This window comes from Armigeres subalbatus, chromosome 1 (assembly GCF_024139115.2).
Source record: "Armigeres subalbatus isolate Guangzhou_Male chromosome 1, GZ_Asu_2, whole genome shotgun sequence".
Taxonomy (NCBI): Eukaryota; Metazoa; Arthropoda; class Insecta; order Diptera; family Culicidae; genus Armigeres; species Armigeres subalbatus.
The window spans coordinates 305,649,546-305,671,898 of NC_085139.1; the positions used below are offsets into that span (position 1 = coordinate 305,649,546).

Below are 22,353 nucleotides of genomic sequence, written 5' to 3' on the forward strand. Positions count from 1 at the left end.
GCTCAAAAGAGCTGCGTATCATCTAAGGTGACGCACCAATTACTTTAATTAAATTAGTTTAGGTTAAAGTCGACTTGTTTTGAATAATTGTGAGTTGAAATTAGATAGAGGTTTACTAAAATTGAGTAGATGCTGAACAGGTAGATTTAGTCGTGATTGTAGTTTGTATTTTGATTGGACATGAATTGAATTGGTAAGATTTTGATTTTTAATGGATATATATCAAATAAGAGTTTATTTGAAATTAGATTGAATTTAAACGAGAGGATATTAGATTTAATTGTATGGGATGAGATTTGTCGACACTGGCATTTACTGACTAGGATAGCTGACACTCAGATACTTACGCACTAATTAGCACATCCGGATGGTCGGTGATCGTTTTGATCAGCGCCTGGCACGATTCCCGTATGCTGTCCAGCACGCACATCAGAAACTCGTGCGCATCCTGCTGCTGGTTGCCCTCGAAGGTTGCGCTCACATCCTGCACGGCCCGCAGAATGTTCCCCGCGTGGAACGGTTCCAGCGTTTCGAGGTCCTCATTCCGGTGCAGGTTCTGGAAGAGTTCGTGCAGCTGTTCGGTCACCACCTGCCGGTTGCTTTTCGGCGGTAGGTTTTCCTCCCGGCTGAGCGGCGTGATGCCACTGACGCCGCTGCTGGTTCCATTGATGCCCACCACGGTCGACGCGGCGGTCGATGAGGAGTTCGAGGTGGTGGACCCGCCCAGCGACGCAAGATCCTTACTGCTCCAACTGCGCCCGCTCGGGTTGTGCAGCCCGGAAACATTCCGACCGAGTGATGAGGATTTCAGTTTGTTTTGGTTAAGCCTTTGGTAGACACTGTCCGTGTCTACAATCAGATGGTGCAGATTGTGAATAAAGTTCGGTGCGAATCGCAGCGTGTACAGAACGGAGTTGAGGTAACACGAGTTACCAATGTTGCACAGGGTGGCCAGCGAATTGTTTATATTGGCGGCAGCCGCTATACTGGCGGGAGTTACCGGTGCGGCTACAGAGTTCAGCATATTTTGCTGATCTTCGCTCAATGATTGGGCGAGCGCTAGTTCCGTGGCAGTTCCCGTATCAACGCGGCCCTGTAGACTGCTAACCTTACCGCGAGGAATCTCATTAATCGATGCCGTAATAGCCATATCGGTGGCAGCGTTCAGCGAAATACGACTCTGCATGGAGTTAATCTTACTACGAGTGTAATGTGAATGGCTGGACATCGTTTCGAACTCCTCTCCCAGCACTGGGTAAGAGGAGGCCGGCACAAAATCGTGCTGGTAGTTGGCTCTACTTGTGCTGCTTACGCTGTTGTACGACGAGGGTAGATTATAGTGCTGTTGATGGTGAATGGACATGTCGTCCTCACCAAGTCCACCGAATATGTCTTCTTCTTCACTTGGTATTATTGACCACCCATACGGCGGTTCCTGTTGTTGGAAGTTCTTTGACAGAGAAAGCCTCGAACTCGAACAGCCAGGATAGGTCCTAATCGGAGGTTTAACCTTGAGTTCGTCGAACAGGGAATCAAAATCAAAGACTGGCTCGGCTAATTGCTCCGATTCTTCTGATGAATCTTCAATGCTTATCGCATCAACTTGATCCCAGTCGATCTGCTGCGACGACCTACTTTTCCCCGAAAGATTACCGAAAGATTCCTGACTTTTCACTTCCACCGGTTCCTTTTCAACAAGAATGGGCTCTTCTGCTAGGGTTTTGTCTTTGTCCGTTGATTGCTTTTTCTTTTTCTTGCCCTCGGATTGCCCGACAGCAGCTAAACTCAAGCAGCCAAACTTTCGTTTCCGTGATTGAGTCTTACAGACACTTGCCCTCAACCGTCTCTGAATATCTTCTTCGACTTTTTCCAGCAAGGAACGTCCTTTCGTCGGTGGTTCTTCTTGTTCAGAGTGCCTACTGTAATCCGTCGGTTCGTGCTGAATGATACTGTTCTCCTTGTCCTTATAGCGTCGCTTTAGTGAAATCAGTGGTTCTTGTTGTTGTTGTTGCTGTTGCTGCCGATTGAAACTCCATCCACAGGTGAGGGGAAAGGAGAAAGGTGATTTCCTATTGGCGGCGGTTCGTCGTCGATCTGAATCGGCGGCGACGTTTGCTCCTTGATTGTTGTGATCCGATGTCCGGTCTTCTCGTCGGACCGATGATGATGATGACAGCGAAAAATCGATTGGGTGCTGCTGTTGCTCCAAATTATCATCTGGGCTTACATCCTCCTTCTCGAGCTCAAATGTGGCTGTTAGCATTTTTGGGTGACCTGAATGGGGTGGAAGAAAATGGGAAGGATTAGGGTATTGAATAGATAAACATTGCAACAAGAGAGCGATTTAACCTCAGAAATTCAATTACAGTCAAACCTCCACGAGTCGATATTGAAGGGGCCATCGACTTATGGAAATATCGAGATGTGGAAGAGAAAACCCTTGGACAGTTATTTGGAAGGACCATCACAATAACCTAAAACATATTTTTTTCAAATGGACGCCTCCACAAATTACGTAACGCTTAGAGGGGAGAGGGGGTTTAGCAAAGTGGACGTTTCAGATGTTTCTTACAAAAGTGTGACATAGGGGAGATGGGGGGGGGGGATGGTCAAAATTGCCCAATTTTTGCGTTACGTAATTAATGGATCTTATGACATAATTTGTTTATCTAAGTCGATATCGACACATAGAACATCGACTTATGGAGGGCTATCAAATGAGACGAAGTCAATGGTGTCTGATACAATCGGGTCAACCGATATAAGAAACAGGTGGACCATTTGTTTACACAAATAGCAATTTTCCTATTTAGGTAGATAGATCACATCATAACTGTGTGGCACAGAAGGTGCACAATCAGAGCATTCAAAAATCGAAAAGAAAAATGGTGAATTTATGCGTGACCTGCATAATAGATATTTCTGAAAGCATCATAGAAAGAATTTAAAAAAACGAGACTCTGTAACTGTTTTTTAAATCTCGTTTTAATTTTATACCATCCACCAGCATTGATAGCAGTTGCTACTGAAGAGGCGCTTCTTTCTAGAATGACGCTCCTATCGCACAAGGCTAGAGGCTACGCCATATCAGTTTGTTAGCAGGTACGTACGTTGGCGGAGCTAATTAGGACTGTTAATTTACAATTAGTCAGCACTTCCTTCCATGTGGGTGCGAGCGACTGGTACTGTTTGGTCATGATAGATATATAGAACACTTCCAATGACAGCAATCCGGTCTGATAGTGCTATGGTTACGGAAGGTATTACTGTTCGAACTACATTTCCTGTCGTGGGCTGTAAAAAAATACACTTAATCTTTTATTGCCACAGCAACATACTCCTATTGGGTCGGTTAAACTCCAAAATAGAATGTCTTACGTTCAAACACTCCGAAAGCTCTCCGATCAGCATCCTTTAACGTTCATGTTTCATGGCTGTATGAAGCCACCGCAAGAAACAGAGTAGTACACAGCGCGAATTATGTCTTCGTTTGCAGACTACGGGATACCAGCATATCTGCTCTCCTAACCCGAGAAAAGTTTGAAATGAATTTGAAATCAAAATTTGCTGACATGACGTCAATCTTCTATCTTCTTCTCTTCTATATACATGAAAATGAATTTCTGTCTGTCTGAACCTTATAGACTCCGAAACTTCTGAGCCGATTGGCGTGAAAATTTCTATGCCGAGGTTTTTGGGGCCGGGGAAGGTTCTTAAGATGGTTCGAGACCCCTCCCCTCTTTGCACAGGGGGGGGGGGGCTCCCATACAAATGAAACATCAAATTCTGCATAACTCAAGAATTAATCAGAGAAAAAAAAAATTTTAGGCGAAACGAAGTTCGTCGGGTCTGCTAGTTATTAATATAATTAGATCAACTGGAGGATCTCATTTTGTATGAATTAACGGTTAACACAGCAGAAATGAGAGCATATTTTTACACTGTGGAATCATACTCAAAACAAGTTTTGCTGTCAATAAAATCAACATGATTACTAATTTTAAAATATTGAGATTTGAGTTTTGATATCAAAATAAGTAGGGGAACAGACGGCTTTGGCAGGTTTTGTTCTATTATTGGCAAGGGGTTTTTGTCGACCGAATTTTATGAAATTTGGCCACAATATTCTTTGATATGCAAAGAATGTTTAGGCCAAATTTGAGCAAAATCAGTCATAAAAAACCCCCCTGACAATAATAGAACAAAACCTGCCAAAGTCGTCATTCCCCCTATTTGATTAAATTATTCTTATGAACATTGATAACAACAACAGCATATTTTGATGAACCATTGCATCATGACGTCATCGTCAAATTTTTTTTACCCGTGTTCAAATGGCGAGTGAAGTTTCATGAGGGCAATGTTTACATTTTTTTTATATGAAGTTTTTGGCTCGTGCAATCGTCTATTGCAGATTTCTTTTCATCCTCATCTTTTCGTAACTCGCTTTAGATAATCGTGAGCATAATTTGATGTAAAGCTGCTGCTAACTGAGGAATGCATAATAAAAACATGTTTCGATATCAATTTTTATTAAATAATCATTAATATTGCTCTCATTTTGTTAACCGACTTTGCTCTGGTTCAGGTCGAAAAAAAAGATACTTTTCAGTGACTGCCCCGTTACAAGTGACCAAGCCACTAAAAAGTGACTCGCTACTAGACTGTGAGACCGCTTCATCTCTTCGGCCTGCAAACATTGCTTAACTTTCTTCAGAGTGAACTCTTCTTCGTTCATGTTCTCCAACGCAGTAACAAGAGGATCAAAGCTATCCGGCAACGTGAGGAAAAATTGCGCCATCAGGTCAGTCTCCTATGTAACTGTGCGCCCGCTTTTTTTTTTCAATTATCGTACTAGTTTTTACTACTAGGAACTATCATACTAGTTCTTAAAGCACTCGGAAGTGTCTTCGCATCGATGATTTTTGCCGCATTCAAACCTTTGCCAATTGCTTCCGTAAGACTGTCATTGGTTACATGGCGATGGTGTCCTCTAGACTCTTCCACATTGCTTTGGTCGTCTGTTTCTCCCGAACTATATCCAGACACTCGTTCGAGATGAAGCTGGGCCTTCCGGTCTATCGCGAGAAACTTCTTCCGCTTTGAATATGCAGCAGGTGCATCTCAAGCGTTTCTGCTCCTTCAACTGCTTATATATGCAACCTTACATGCCCTGCCCATCGTACCCTTCCGGCTTTAGCTACCTTCTGGATACTGGGTTCGAGCTCGTAATTCATTCTTCGCCGCCACACATCGTCTTCTTTCACACCACCAAAGATGGTCCTAAGCACCCGTCTCTCGAGTACTCCGAGTGCTTGCAAGTTCTCCTCGAGCATTGTCCATGTTTCATGTCCGTAGAGGACTACCGGTCTTATCAGCGTCTTGTACATGACTCGCAGGGCCCTCCTTAGCCGTGCGATAAGACGCCCGGCTACAAAGCAAGACCATACTGAGGGTGGCTAGGTTCGATTCCCGGTGCCGGTCTAGGAAATTTTTGGATTGGGAATTGTCTCGACTTCCCTGGCCATAAAAGTATCATCGTGTTAGCCTCATGATATACGAATGCAAAAATTGTAACCTGGCTTAGAAACCTCGCAGTTAAAACCTGTGGAAGTGCTTAATGAACACTAAGCTGCGAGGCGGCTCTGTCCCACTGTGGGGATGTAATGCCAATAAGAAGAAGAAGAAGACATGACACATTTGGTGCGGTGGTGGATCTTTTTTGACCGCAGTTTCTTCTGGAGCCCGTAGTAGGCCCGACTTCCACATATGATGCGCCTTCGTATTTCACGACTAACATTGTTATCAGCCGTTAGCAAGGATCCATGGTAGACGAATTTCTCGACCACCTCGAAGGTATCTCCGTCTATCGTAACACAGCCTCCCAGGCGAGCCCTCTCGCTCTCGGTTTTAAATAAATTGAAACAAATAAATTTACTGGATCTGTTGAAAATCGTACCCAGGCTATTACACCCGGCTCTCCACATGACAGACACGAAAGACCATCATCTTATCTCAGTCTCCGGCGCGATTCGAACGAACTGGAGTGTTCGCCCGAAATCTTCACACAGTTTTGCACACCTTCCACCGTTGCTTAGATCAGTCTGGTAAGCTTCCTACGGAAGCTGTTCCCGTACATAATTTTCCAGTACAGTAAAGATCTGGTCCGTTATCAAGCGGCCGTCAACGAAGCCGTCTTGATAACTTCCCACGAACTCATTCACTAATGGTGACAGACGACGGAAGATGATCTGGGAGATCACTTTGTAGGCGGCATTAAGGATGGTGATCGCTCGAAAGTTCTCACACTCCAGCTTGTCGCCTTTCTTGTAGATGGGGCATATAACCCCTTCCTTCCACTTCTCCGGTAGCTGTTCAGTTTCCCAGATTCTGACTATCAGTTTATGCAGACAAGTGACCAGCTTTCCCGGGCACATCTTGATGAGTTCAGCTCCGATAGCATCCTTACCAGCTTCTTTATTGGTCTTTAGCTGTTGGATGGCATCCTTAACTTCCCTCAAGGTGGGGGATGGTTGGCTCCCATCGTCCGCTGAACTGACGTAGTCATCTTCTCCACTGCCTTGCCTTTCACTGCCTGTACTCTCAGCGCCATTCAAATGTTCCTCGTAGTGCTGCTTCCACCTTTCGATCACCACACGTTCGTCCGTCAAGATGCTCCCATCCTTATCCCGGCACATTTCGGCTCGCGGCACGCAGCCTTTGCGGGATGCGTTGAGCTTCTGATATAACTTGCATGTTTCTTAAGAACGACATAGCTGTTCCATCTTCTCGCACCCAGCTTCTTCCACGCGGCGTTTCTTCTCCTGAAAAAGGTGAGTCTGCTGTCTCCGCTTCCGTCTATAACGTTCCACAATCTACCGGGATCCTTACTGCAACGCGACCGCCCATGCTGCGTCTTTCTCCTCCTTACTTCATTGAATTACAAACGCAGATCCTTTTTGAAGGATGTAAAGGACAGGCGAAAAAGTCTTCATAAAAAAAATTTCCTGAAGTGACAACCCAATCGCGGGAAAAGTGTACGGTTAAAAATCCCATCTCTACACATGAATATACCGCGGGGAAACAATTCGATTTGAATTTATTCCCCATGGGATATGCTTAATAATGGTGGAAAAAGTTACATTTATCAACGTGTACGCACCATCCGGAGCAAACCAACGGAGTAACCGTGAGACGTTTTTCAACAGCACTCTAGCCAGCTACTTCTACCAGGCAACTGACACAGTTGTGGTAGGAGGGGATTTCAACTCGGTGATCAACAAGAAGGATGCAATAGGTTCAAACTCACATAGCCCTATGCTGAAAAGATTAGTTCAAGGAGCAAATATAGTAGACGTGTGGGAAGTACTCAATGGGCGAAACGTGGAATACTCTCTTGTAAGGCATGATTCATCATCGAGAATCGATCGTATTTATATAAGCAAAGCAATGGTTCCATGGATGCACACCAGTCATTTCGTAGCTCTTTCTTTCACTGATCACAAAGCATTTGTAATCCGAATGTCATTACCAATAATTGGAGCTAATACAGGACGCGGAATTTGGCGATTCCATCCACAAATTCTTGATGATCCAGATGTAATGCAAGAGCTAACTGTAAAATGGTCATACTGGTCAAGAGCACGCAGAAATTATCCCTCGTCGATTAACTGGTGGATTTCTTACGCAAAGCCGAAACTAATTTCATTTTTGAAGTGGAAATCATCAATTTTTCGAAGAGATTTCAGTGACACAATGGAAATGTACTACGTCGCACTGAAATCTGCATACGATAACTTCTTTGGACATCCTGAGCATCTGCAAAATATAAACAAAATTAAAGGCCAAATGCTAAATCTCCAACGGAACCATACTGCGAAGCAACGCGGTCAATCTGAGTTTTTTATTGGAGGTGAAAATACAATGATATATCATGTTGCTGAGAGGAAAAGGCGAAAAGCAGGAACGGTAATAACGGATTTAGTAGAAGAAGGACGAAATATAAATGACCCACTGGACATCAGAGAACACGTTACAAGCTACTTCGAGGGCCTCTATGCTGCAGCTGAGCTGGATACCAGTGAAACGTTCAAGCCAACGCGGAAGATTACGGACAACAATTACTGGAATAGAATGCTTATGGATGTGGTTACAACTGATGAAGTATTCAATGCTTTCAAGACAAGCATAGACAAGCATAGACTATCAAGACAAGTAAGTCCCCTGGATTGGATGGACTCCCAAAAGAGTTCTACTCAAAAGCATAGCAAATCATTTCTAAAGAATTAACGGATGTGACAAATGACGCTATCAATGGCACGATACCGAAACAATTCACGGACGGTGTTATAATACTCGTTAAGAAGAAAAATGGTAAAAAAGATGCTTCCGGATTTCGACCCATATCTCTACTCAATGTAGATTATAAAATCATGGCTCGTATTCTCAAGCAGAGAATGGCAGTCCTCCTTCCACTAGTTCTATGCAGTAAACAAAAATGTTCCAACGGCAAGAAAAATATTTTTGAAGCAACATCTAGAATTCTCGGGTACTTATTCAAAAGGACGTATGTGATTTTGTAAACAAAGATTCAAACGTCGATTTGTCCGATCTGATGGCACTCCCACGCAAACCAACACCACTAACATGTAGCCGAAGCCTCCCCCTATCTGTCTATGGTGATGGTTTGCGTGGGAGGGCAATCAGATCGCACAAATCGACGTCTGAATCTTTGTTTACAAAATCACATACGTCCTTTTGAATAAGTACCCGAGAATTGTAGATAGACTCTGTGAGCTGGAAGACAAACGATGTAGTTCGCTACTTGTATCATTCGACCTTGATCATGCATTTGACAGAGTGGATCATGCTTTTCTAAAACAAACCATGTTAGAGATGCAGCTTAATGCGAATTTTGTTCAGCTTATAAGCAACATAATGGGAAATTGTTTCTCTAGTGTACTTGTTAACGGATCCTTATCAAGAGAAATACGAATCCAACGTTCTGTTAGACAAGGAGATCCACTTGCAATGTTTTTGTTTGTAATCTACCTTCAGCCTCTTTTGGACAAATTATCAAATTATAAATAATAAATGCATACGCGGATGATGTTTCAATGTTCGTGCAAACTGAGAGAGAATTGATAGCGATAACAGAATTTTTTGCTGCCTTTACAAACATTTCTGGAGCGGCCCTGAATACTACTAAGACTGTTGCGATCATGATCGGAGATATCAATCTTACGGCCGATACTGAGTGGTTAGCGATAGAGAATGAGATAAAAATTTTAGGGATACTCTTCACCGACAACTAAACAAGTAGAACAAATAGAAGTGAATTGGTCTTCAGCTTATCTGAAATTTCAACGTGCATTATGGATGAATAACGCTCGAGCTTTAAATCTGATTCAGAAAACCATACTTCTGAATACATATATTTGCTCAAAAATATGGTATCTGACGTCGGCTATCCCTCTTCCGAACAAGTTTGGTGGTAAATTCATATCAAAAATTGGATCATTTCTTTGGTTCGGCCAGAACTCATCGAGAGTGTCTTTCGAGACTTTGATATTACCTAAGAACAGAGGAGGACTCAATCTTCACTCCCCTACCGTGAAAGCAAAAGCCTAACTGGTAAACAAGATGATAGGACTAGTCGATAGTTTACCCTTTTTCGACAGCTTCTACAAAACCAATGCTAATCCTCCTTTCGTTCTTGGTGTGCTTAAAAAGTTTGCTCATATAAGGACTACGGTACAGGAATCAGCTTTCTTGCCTGAAACAGTAATGGAAATCCTTTCTTCGACATCACTATACCGTGTCTTCATTGAGAGATTGAAAAACCCGAAAATTATGCTGGAAAATCCACAGCGAGCGAAAATAATGACCAACAGCATGCTTTTCAACCAACAGCGAAGACCTGATCCGTATAGTGAAGAATGTAACATGGAAATCTTCAAGTGTTCAACCAGTAGGAGGATATGGCATTTTCATCGACAATTGTTCATCCATGAAGACAGGCGGTTACAAGTTCTAGAGTCAATGGATTGGATTTTCTCAACGTTGAAACAGTGTACAGGACAGCAAAAAAATATGCATATCAAAGCAATCAGTACTTTCTTTAAATACATATATGAAACACCTAAAGAACGACAAAGTGTTGAAAATTATAAGTTTTATAAAATGTACAATTAGGTTTAAAATTTGACAATAAAACAATGAACCAGTATAAAAAAAAGGATGTAAAGGACAGGAGAAAAAATGAAGTGGGTAGTGAAAAGTGAGAAATGTGAGAAATGTGAAGAGAAATCTAATTAATGAGAAACAAGAAATGAAAAAGAGATGTGAGCAATGAGTAGTGAGAATAAGAAGTGAGTGTAAAATTATAAGTGTGAAGTGAAAGTAGAGTATTGAGAAGTGAGAAATGACCAGTGTAGTGAGTAATGAGAATGTGACGCGAGAAGTGAAGAATGAGGTAAACAAAGTAAAAAGTGTAAAGTGAGTTATAAGAAGTGAGAAAAGAAAAGTGGAGTGTTTAATGAGAAGTGAGAAGTGAGTTGTGAGAAGTGAAGAAATGAGTAGTGAGAAGTTAGCAGCGGGAATTTAGAATGATAAGAGGAGTAAAGTGAGAAATGATTAGTAAGAAGTGAGAAGTAAAAAGTAAGCATTGAAAATGGAGAAGTTTGAAAGAGAAGTGAGAAATAGTGAGTAGTGAGACGGCCACTCACTCACTCACTCTCACTCATCCTCTCTCATCCACTCTTTCTCACTCTTTTTTTCGTCACGTGAATATGACGTAACAATTTTATGTTTTCATGGCAATTAATAAATTTCAAAGTGCTCAACCAAACTCCAAATAAATCACCTTAAAACTAATTTAAAGTTTATTTAATCATAGTAGAATTTTATGTCGAATTGTTCATTGGCATGTTAACTTCATTTCCTGCAAATCTGGGCTCAATTGGGCTCTGCCATACAATTTCCTGTACGAAATAGTAACAGAGGTGTATTTTCCCATATATTTCGGCTGAAACCCTCATATTAACTTCAAATCAATTGCGCCAGCTTATACAATAACCGATCAGGCTGAAATTTTCAGAGAATGATTTTCTTACCCAAAGGCCAAATCCTGGGGGGTGCCCCATAGAATCGGACGACCTTTTGTATCCTGGGCCAGTCTACTGCCCACCTTCCACACGGCATGATGCGGAAGATAAAATGTTTTCTCCAGTGCTATTGCTATTTCCGAAGCTGGTATCTTTTCCATATGGCTGAGAGCCAGTCATGAAGTGCCGATAGAGTTCTGGCAATTCTGGGTCGATGCTAAATTTTCGCTCCATGGATTTGAGCCGCCGATTGGCAGCGGTACACGCTAACTTTCACCTACTCAGTGACTGAGTAAAATTGTATTGCCTTCTCTTTCTATCCCATGGAAATTTTATTCATTTTCCGTCAAAAGCAGGACAACTCAAAACTATGAGTAATCCTGCTTTTGACGGAAATTAGTAAAATTTCCGTGGGAAGAAAAGAGACGGCAATACAATTTTACTCAGTCACTGAGTAGATGAAAGTTAGAGTGTAAATGATTCGCCTAACTCCGGCTTGGAACGATCGAAAAGAAGGCGAACTACGTATCGTCTCGCTTCATTTCGGGACAATGTAGAATAGAAGTGCTTTGTAGCACGCAATTCGCACGGGGTGAGCTGCTTGGCTTTGGGCACCTCTTCAACCTCCCAAAATTTCCGCAGTGTTTGGTCCAGATTAATCGTGGTCGATAGGCCGAACATCGAACAACCTTTGGAAGCAGGCAAAGTGTTGAACTGACCACCGATCAGGTAGCCAAAGACGAAATTTTGCGCAATCGGTATTCCTCGACTGTCGTACGCCTTGCTGGTTCTGGCTCTAGAATGGAAAAGAAGGCTTCTATTCCCAATCAAAGATCGGTCTTACTGCGTTTGTTGTAGCCTGGATCTGCGAGCGGCGCCTCGGATAAGGCGCTAGTGTCTATGTGAAACTGCTGACTTGGCTGCTCACAAACCAGATGTTTCAGAGTTAGCGCTTCCACCACGATGACGATACGATCGTCGAATCGTGACGAGATTCGCTATGTAACTGCTCCCAATGTCTTGCTGGATTTTCCCTCGGTAAATCCGTTCACGAGAAAGCTTGCTTGCTGGTCAGTGATTTCATACAGGCTGAATCCACTATTGCTCTTACTTCATGAAAAGCACCGTTCATTCCCAACACTTTGATGGTAACCGTTGGTAGGGAACTGAGGAAGTTCACAGTGCAACCGGGTTTGAGATCCGTGACATACGATGCCACCGCTTCGGTTCTTCTGGCTTGGTTGTTTGTCCCCCCTTTGCAGCTGCTGCTTCTTCGTGGGGTCGACAAGAATCAGAAGTAAAGTTGACACCATTTGTGCAGAGCAGTGAGTGGTGTTTTTGTTTACATTGTTTACATACTATTGCAGATATGCAGTTTTTCACAACGTGAGTCGCCTTTAGACAGTTGAAGGCAGGGCTTGGCTCACTGAATCAACTCCCGCCGGTCGTTTACGTAAGCCTCTTGAACACTGTACACTGATAAATAGAGTGAGCTTCGGGACATTGCGGGCAAAGCGACTGAGTGTTCGCATGAAAGCTTTGAATGATTTTGCTGGTCTTCGAATTTTGATCCAATCTGCGATCCAACCCCTTCTTCGTTACGGTTTCACTACCCTTTTTGGTAAACGATGCGCAGGTTTCCATGGCATCGCATCATCGTTCGAGGAACGTGAGTAAATCCTGAAAGCTTTTGAGTCTATAACGAGCGGGTTTCATGGTCTAGCTTCTCCAACATAAAAATAGAAAAATAGAAAATAGAAAAATCAACCACGGATCGCGTGTTTTGTATTCTTTGCCCAGAGCCTTAAGCTGTTGTACAACTTCATCCGATGTTGATGCAAGCTTTCGAAGCCCAATGAAATTTGGCGTTGTAACCGATGGTTGGTCCACAAATTCCTTAATAGGGGTAGTAGGGGCAATATGAACATACGGGGCAATATGAGCCACCCTCATTTTGAGCTTATTGACAAGTTTTAGCATGTAAAAGTTATATGATCTTTAAGAGGATGCTACACATATGCATCACCGTAAAAACCGCATTAAAATTCAATTCAAACATGAAAATACACTTGAAAATGTAAATTTTCGCTCCATAGGCAAAATTATTATAAGATTTGAAGTTTATAAATAAGGTTTTGACACAAAACTGATTAAAATACAGGTCAAAAATACACCACAATCAAAAGATATATTAAAATTGAATATTGTACACACATGTTTGTATTGATACAAATCTGAATTTATCATAAAACTTTTTTTTCCCAAAACCAGTCTCTATGGGGCAATATGGGCATACCTGCACAGAGCAAGATATCAGGCCTTAAAATACGAACAAGTTCAAATTTCAGTAGTCAAATACAAGAATATTATCATATATGTAAGATTCATTACGGAAAAATTACAACAGCGCATTACTGTGATTGAAACAGAAAAAATGACCATTGGCCAATTGAAATGTGGCTGTTCAAACGGTGAAAAGTGGCAAATCGGTTCAGTCGGTTTTTTTAATTTTATTTGGTATGGAATACTCTCAACTGTTGTAGGAATATCATATTCTTCCATATTACGATACTTTTTCGCTTAAATAAACGTTTTGGATGGGTGGCCCATACTGCCCCAAATAGTGGCTCATATTGCCCCGTATAGTCGGGAACACACATTGAAATCAATACATTTTCAAAAGTGCATTCCAACAATTTCCAAACGCATTTTTCGTCATTCATCGACGTTATATGAAAGGTAACATTCTCTAGTATAAGTCAACTACATTTGAACGATGTTTTTTTGAGCTTTTCAGCGCTTTTCGGAACGATTTCCTTAGGTGGCCCATATTGCCCCGATCACCCCTAAGTGCCGATACTGTATACTTCTTTTTGTCGTAAAACTTGTTCAGCCTGCCGACTTGGCCTACCAACTGCGAGATAGTGTTTTGAGTTGCAGCCTGTGACGTCATCAGCATTCGTTGCGAATCAATTAGCTACCTGATTGCTTCCTTTAGATCTTCCGGTGAGTTAATGTGTAGCTTCACTGCTTCCGTGGAGGTTAGGTTACCCGAGTAACACAACCAACGCAACGCCCTTTCACGCCGTAATACATAATCTCGAATTCAGAGCGATGGTTGAATATCGAGTTTTTTTTCTGCTAGCGCATCGGAACGCTCTTCCACTTCACTCCACAGCTTCTCAAACTGCTCACAAAGGTCGTTTAGTTTGTGAAGGCGCTCCTGCATTTCACCGATAGTAAGCTTCCTGGTTTCTACCGCGCATGTGCCTATTGCACCGGATTGGGTATATGCCGACGGTGAGAACATTGCAAAAGCGTTGGTTGATCTGTTAGATAACTTGAGTTGAACTTGAGAACGTTTTGGAGTACCTTCAACATCTTATATTCAAGAAAATTGGGATTGCATGGTGCGCATATGCTTATTTAATCAGTTTAGATACATATCGATGTTGAGGACATAACAAAAAGCCATGGTTGACCCGGTAAATACGTTGGGTTGAACTTGAGTATGGCGACGGTATGAACGATGGTTAATCTGGTACATACCGTGCGACGAACTCGAGAACGTTTTGTTGAGCATCTCGTATTCCTGAAAATTGATTACTGTCTTAACGATCAAGATAACTAAACTTGATTGAGTGTTTATAATTATCAAATATTGTGGTAAAGGATTCAACATTCCAGATTCATCTGCATGCTCTCAGACTTCCAATATTTTTCCTGTGGAGTCGACATCCTGATGAACGTTTTTGCTGAAGAAAGCTGGGACCTGACACTCTTGGAATGGATAGAAACGATATGCGGAATTTTTTCGCGACTGTTTCTGATATGTGGAGGTTTTACACGGTGGAAAGGTTCCATTATTTTCAACAATTTACATATTTTTACGATATTTTACATCCAGCAATTTCTTGCAGTAAGCAAATCGAATAATGCTTAAAAAAAAGTGTGTTACATCACTGTTAAAGAGTAAAGCGTCAAAATTAAATACAGAGCATTGTAAATTAAATAAAGACCGTGGATAAAGTAAACAGAAACTGAAATAGAAAGGCTACTGAAAGTATAACTACTAAGCTAAGTATAAATTGAATTAATACAAGCCTATGAACAAGCATCTATTAATTTCTGTTTCAATATACAACTTCGTCGAATTACTTCACAACTTTGTCGTTACACCTCCTGACATTCATATGGATCTGATGCATTACCTATAGAACGAATGAATTATGAAGATCCTTTTTCCTAGCGACCGCTCTTTCACATTGACATTGTAACCGAGTGCTGGTACTCCATTCATGATGAAAAAAAAAACTGAGATCCGTTATTTCTTCATTGGCTTTCCCGCGCGTCATCACACAGCCGATTCCCATTGGGAGATCAGAATGAAAGCAAAAATCCGATTTTCCATCCAATGCCGTCGTGTATGGAGACTTCATTTTCCAATTGTCACCGCGAAGGGGCAAAAAAATGCCAATCCCGCCCACCATTATCCGAATGAAGTCTGTATAGATATTCTGCTCGCGCTTGAGACACAAGAGGCCCTATATCGATTTTCCTCCCAAGCCCAACCCTCAACAATGCGAATTGCGATGACTGTGCCAGCAGCAGAAACAGCAGCACATATCGTCTCAAAAGTCAATAACCGGTTCAACGGTAGCAGAAACAGATTTTGGCACAGCCAAACAGTCGTTGTACTTCGAGTTTCGTCACTGTGGAAAGTGATTCAACTAAACTATCACAGCATCGTTTAGTAGCTTTCGCATGAATAAACATTGCACGCTCCAACGGTATGACGTCTGTTGATCTGTGGCTCACAACCTTCGTGACGATAATGATGCTGTTGCGAATGGAGCTCCAACCTCTAACGATGACACTACGGGTGTGCCGGTGATAAAATGCGTTTTCATTCTTTGAAGACTTCGATTTCGAACCAAAGACTTACAGCGTATAAGAGAAACGCACTATCCAGGGGAACTCCAGGAACCGTGAAATGGGGGGATTACACCTGTATTAATTACCGTTTTCCTTCGATTATTTATGAGCCAAACAAAGTACTCCACGTGATATTATGAGGCTGCTTCGAGTACTATAGCCGGCTCAATGTGTATACGACGTAAGATCGATTCGGCAAACGCCGGACAGCGGCAGCTGAAGAGTTTGGGCAACCGCTCTCTTTCTTATCACACATTCTGGAAAAACCGCTTGTACCGCTGCAGCTATCTGCGTGAAACATCAGCAGCCGGTCGCGCCGCCGCTCAATACCAGTTTCCTTTCCGACACCGTATCCATGTTTTGCCGCGATGCTACTTGAGATGAACGTGTTCCGTCTTCTTTTCCTTTCGATCCTCCTCCTTTCGTCTTGCTGACCGGTAACTATCGCGATGAGACCGATGTTATTTTTGGCAGTCGCCAACGAGTAGCGCCAGATATGCAGCGCACATCAGACACTCGAGCACAGTCGAAATCGGCGAACATGCACTGCATTTGATCGGGAGCTGCACCACACCCATAAGCGCTACCTTTCGTGGGAAATTAGCTCCGGCAGAATATTGGGTCAAGATGGGGCGAAAATATGTTCAAGTGATTGTCTTATCATCGTTTCCATTACATAGATAAGTATGCGAATGACACATGCGAGTGTTATCAATCTTCGACTTCCGTTTAGTGCCCATTTTGTATTCATATATTGATCAGCAGGCTCGGATTAGAGTGCGTAAATCACCAATTATTTATACAGTTTTGCTTGTATTAGCGCATTCAGGAACTCGAATTCAAGTTGAATACATATGAGAATTTTGTTAGTCCAATCGGGTTCGGAATCTCGCGTATTGCCTCATCAGAGCAATTGCCACAAACGGCAGAGAACACAGTTGAGATTTCGTTGCCTATTTGCACTTCAACATGTACTCCGGCTGAATTTCGGGTCAATATGGGGGCGAAAGTATGCACACCAAATTACCTGCTTTTCAAACTGCGTTCGATAACTCAACCAGACAAGTTGCAACTGAATGTCTTATCCATTGGATAGATTTGTATGCGAATGACGCATACTTCGTACGTGTCCCCTGGCCGTAGAGACTCGAGTGTTATCTATCTTCGATTTCCTTTAAGCACCCTTTTATTTATATACTGGCTCGGATTGTAGTGCAATTCGTGAATTCTGTGGAAAAAGTGAAAAAAAAATGCCGAAATGGATCACAACGGATCTCGTATATTGCTTCATCAACGGCATACAACATAGTTGAGATTGCGTTGCATGTTGACGTTTCAACATCTAAACTGTTCTCGATGTTATGGGTGAACTTGGTGTGGTTCGTGATACTAGCTCTGACCGCAAAGATTCGTCGTCTCACAACATCCGAGAGTGCGCTAAGCTTCAGCTTCATAGGCAACTGCACGCTGCTACCAGCGAAAATACGGACGTCTAACTCAGTGCTTCTAAGTTTTCGTTTACAAAAAAATATTCGTAGACAATTGCTTTAATTGACAAGTGCATTTTCAAGGGTAGCTCCCAGTAAGTTTGAGGCCCACCACCAAGCAGCTTTACAATCTTCACGCTAGCTTCCCATAGGAAGAAGCCCATATGGCATAATGACGTTCGGCATAACGCCGTTTGGCATAATGCCATTTGGCATAACGACTTAAATGAAAATTTCTAAAGGGTACCGCGAGGTCATTTGGCATAATCGTTGATAAGATGGAATGCAATAGGCCGTTTGGCATAACGACCATTTGGCACAAAAAAGGTTAATCGTAAGAATATATGATTTCCATTTTTAGAAATATGTATTTGCCCGGAATAAGGCAAAAGACTAGATGAATCCTTCTTTAAAAGTATGCATTTGCCCGAAAAAAGGCAAAAGAGTAAATGACTCATTTTTTAAAAGTACACATTTGCCCGGAATAATGCAAGAGTAGATTGCTCCTTCTTTAAAAGTACGCATTTTCCCGGAAAAAGGCAAAAGAGTAGATGACCCATTCATTCAACCAAGAAAACTAGTGATAACCATACGAATATCTTATGTTTTTTGCTATAAGAATTAGTTTTTATTATAATTTTATAATTTTTGTAATTTCATATGATTTTCTTATGAATTGCATGAGCATGAGCATGATGACCGTGCATTTCGTAGTTGCTACTACGTGATCGACGAATTTCATATGATTTTCTTATGAATTGATCAAAAATGATTTTTATAAGTTTGTCTCATGAAAATATGTACAATTAGGAAAGCTTTGATCACCGCGTGACTTTATCGAAATTAATTTATTGGCTTTTTTCGGTGATAATTATACTACTCAAAGCGAAAGGGAGTAGATGAAAGTAATGAAGATACAGATTCGATTGACACCGCAAGCGAGCGGCAAGTGTGAAATGAATAGAAACTGAAGATTAGCAGAGGGCCATATGAGAGAACAAACATTGTTGAAATCGCTGTTATTCTGCCTAACGTCCACCCAGGAACGGCTTGGATAGTGACGTGGTGATCACTGTACCAAGACAGGCCTGTCTTGGTACAGTGATCACCACGTCACTATCCAAGCCGTTGTACCTTGACAGATACGTATTTCGACCTGAACAGTAAGGTCGTCTTCAGTGTCTCGTACTTGACTCGACTTAACTTTGACACTGCTATAGATCGTATGCTTCTCCCAGCGATCAGTAAATCATCCAAATACAGTCCCCTTAGGTCGTAGAAGTATACAGGCACTAATCTTGTTTCCATTTTGCAAATCCGAGCTTCAACAATACCGCATTGAATTTTTCGTTCCAGCACCGGAGATATTGACTTAAATCTTCCCGATTTCCCGACGCTGTCTCGTTTCGAATTCTTACGATCTGCCATGACTACTACTGACCTTGAAGTACTTGCCTCGTTTGCGTTTCGTTTAGCTTTCTTGCAATCTTTCTTCATGTCCTTTTTTTCCACAGACATGGCATTTTTCATTCCGGAGGACTTCCTTGAGGATCTTCCGGAGAATTTTCTGTGGAATTCCTGAAGGATTTTTCGGAGGAATTCCGGGAGGAACGTTTGGTGGACTTCCTGGAAGAACCTCCAAAGGATTTCCTAACTTCCAGAGAATTTCCTGGAGGATCTTTCAGAGGAATATCAGGAGGAACTACTTTTGGAGAACATTCTGGAGGAACTTTTGGTGGACTTCTTGGAGGAGCTTTTGGTGGACTTCTTGGAGGAACTTTTGGTGGACTTCTTGGAGGAGCTTTTGGTGGACTTCTTGGAGGAACTTTTGGTGGACTTCTTGGAGGAACTTTTGGTGGACTTTTTGGAGGAACTTTTGGTGGACTTCTTGGAGGAACTTTTGGTGGACTTCTTGGAGGAACTTTTGGTGGACTTCTTGGAGGAGCTTTTGGTGGACTTCTTGGAGGAACTTTTGGTGGACTTCTTGGAGGAACTTTTGGTGGACTTCTTGGAGGAACTTTTGGTGGACTTCTTGGAGAAACTTTTGGTGGACTTCTTTGAGGAACTTTTGGTGGACTTCTTGGAGGAACTTTGGGTGGCCTTCTTGGAGGAACTTTTGGTGGACTTCTTGGAGGAACTTTTGGTGGACTTCTTGGAGGAACTTTTGTTGGACTTTTTGGAGGAGCTTTTGGTGGACTTCTTGGAGGAACTTTTGGTGGACTTCTTGGAGGAACTTTTGGTGGACTTCTTGGAGGAACTTTGGGTGGACTTCTTGGAGGAGCTTTTGGTGGACTTCTTGGAGGAACTTTTGGTGGACTTCTTTGAGGAAATTTTTATGGACTTCATGGAGGAGCTTTTGGTGAACTTCTTGGAGGAACTTTTGATGGACTTCTTGGAGGAGCTTTTGGTGGACTTCTTGAGGGAACTTTTGGTGGACTTCTTGAGGGAACTTTTGGTGGACTTCTTGGAGGAGCTTTTGGTGGACTTCTTGGAGGAGCTTTTGGAGGACTTCTTGGAGGAGCTTTTGGTGGACTTCTTGGAGGAACTTTTGGTGGACTTCTTGGAGGAACTTTTGGTGGACTTTTTGGAGGAACTTTTGGTGGACTTCTTTGATGAACTTTTGGTGGACTTCTTGGAGGAACTTTTGGGTGGCCTTCTTAGAGGAACTTTTGGTGGACTTCTTGGAGGAACTTTTGGTGGACTTCTTGGAGCAACTTTTGTTGGACTTTTTGGAGAAACTTTTGGTGGACTTCTTTGAGGAACTTTTGGTGGCCTTCTTGGAGGAACTTTTGGTGGACTTCTTGGAGGAACTTTTGGTGGACTTCTTGGAGGAACTTTTGATGAACTTCTTGGAGGAGCTTTTGGTGGACTTCTTGGAGGAACTTTTGGTGGACTTCTTGGAGGAACTTTTGGTGGACTTCTTGGAGGAACTTTTGGTGGACTTCTTGGAGGAACTTTTGGTGGACTTCTTGGAGGAACTTTTGGTGGACTTCTTGGAGGAACTTTTGTTGGACTTTTTGGAGGAACTTTTGGTGGACTTCTTTGAGGAACTTTTGGTGGACTTCTTGGAGGAACTTTGGGTGGCCTTCTTGGAGGAACTTTTGGTGGACTTCTTGGAGGAACTTTTGGTGGACTTCTTGGAGGAACTTTTGTTGGACTTTTTGGAGGAACTTTTGGTGGACTACTTGGAGGAACTTTGGGTGGACTTCTTGGAGGAACTTTTGGTAGACTTCTTGGAGGAACTTTTGATGGACTTCTTGGAGGAGCTTTTGGCGGACTTCTTGAAGGAACTTTTGGTGGACTACTTGGAGGAACTTTTGGTGGACTTCTTGGAGGAACTTTTGGTGGACTTCTTGGAGGAAGTTTTAGTGGACTTCTTGGAGAAACTTTTGGTGGACTTCTTGGAGGAACTTTTGTTGGACTTTTTGGAGAAACTTTTGGTGGACTTCTTTGAGGAACTTTTGGTGGACTTCTTGGAGGAACTTTGGGTGGCCTTCTTGGAGGAACTTTTGGTGGACTTCTTGGAGGAACTTTTGGTGGACTTCTTGAAGGAACTTTTGTTGGACTTTTTGGAGGCGCTTTTGGTGGACTTCTTGGAGGAACTTTGGGTGGACTTCTTTGAGGAACTTTTGGTGGACTTCTTGGAGGAACTTTGGGTGGCCTTCTTGGAGGAACTTTTGGTGGACTTCTTGGAGGAACTTTTGGTGGACTTCTTGGAGGAGCTTTTGATGGACTTCTTGGAGGAACTTTTGATGGACTTCTTTGAGGAACTTTTGGTGGACTTCTTGGAGGAACTTTTGATGGACTTCTTTGAGGAACTTTTGGTGGACTTCTTGGAGGAACTTTTGGTGGACTTTTTGGAGGAACTTTTGATGGACTTCTTTGAGGAACTTTTGGTGGACTTCTTGGAGGAACTTTTGGTGGCTTCTTGGAGGAACTTTTGGTGGACTACTTGGAGGAACTTTTGGTGGACTTCTTGGAGGAGCTTTTGGTGGACTTCTTGGAGGAACTTTTGATGGACTTCTTGGAGGAGCTTTTGGTGGACTTCTTGAAGGAACTTTTGGTGAACTACTTGGAGGAGCTTTTGGTGGACTTCTTGGAGGAACTTTTGGTGGACTACTTGGAGAAGTTTTTGGTGGACTTCTTGGAGGAACTTTTGATGGACTTCTTGGAGGAGCTTTTGGTGAACTTCTTGAAGGAACTTTTGGTGGACTACTTGGAGGAACTTTTGGTGGACTTCTTGGAGGAACTTTTGGTGGATTTCTTGGAGGAACTTTTGGTGGACTTCTTGGAGGAGCTTTTGGTGGACTTCTTGGAGGAACTTTTGGTGGACTTCTTGGAGGAGCTTTTGGTGGACTTCTTGGAGGAACTTTTGGTGGACTTCTTGGAGGAGCTTTTGATGGACTTCTTGGAGGAACTTTTGATGGACTTCTTTGAGGAACTTTTGGTGGACTTCTTGGAGGAACTTTTGGTGGCTTCTTGGAGGAACTTTTGGTGGACTTCTTGGAGGAACTTTTGGTGGACTTCTTGGAGGAACTTTTGGTGGACTTCTTGGAGGAACTTTTGATGGACTTCTTGGAGGAGCTTTTGGTGGACTTCATGAAGGAACTTTTGATGAACTACTTGGAGGAGCTTTTGGTGGACTTCTTGGAGGAACTTTTGGTGGACTACTTGGAGGAGTTTTTGGTGGACTTCTTGGAGGAACTTTTGATGGACTTCTTGGAGGAGCTTTTGGTGAACTTCTTGGAGGAACTTTTGGTGGACTACTTGGAGGAACTTTTGGTGGACTTCTTGGAGCTTTTGGTGGACTTCTTGGAGGAGCTTTT

The 22,353-nt window shown here is 42.5% G+C and overlaps 1 protein-coding gene across 2 annotated transcripts in view; it reads right to left on the reverse strand.

Moving 5' to 3' along the window:
- LOC134207871 (uncharacterized) overlaps positions 1-22,353 on the reverse strand; it is a 54,238-nt gene that overhangs the window by 17,533 nt on the left and 14,352 nt on the right. For both annotated transcript variants that reach the window (XM_062683847.1, XM_062683848.1), the window contains exon 2: positions 348-2,274. In XM_062683847.1, coding sequence (XP_062539831.1) covers positions 348-2,263 — 1,916 coding nt within the window. In that variant the 5' untranslated portion in view covers positions 2,264-2,274. The remainder of the gene's footprint in view (positions 1-347; positions 2,275-22,353) is intronic.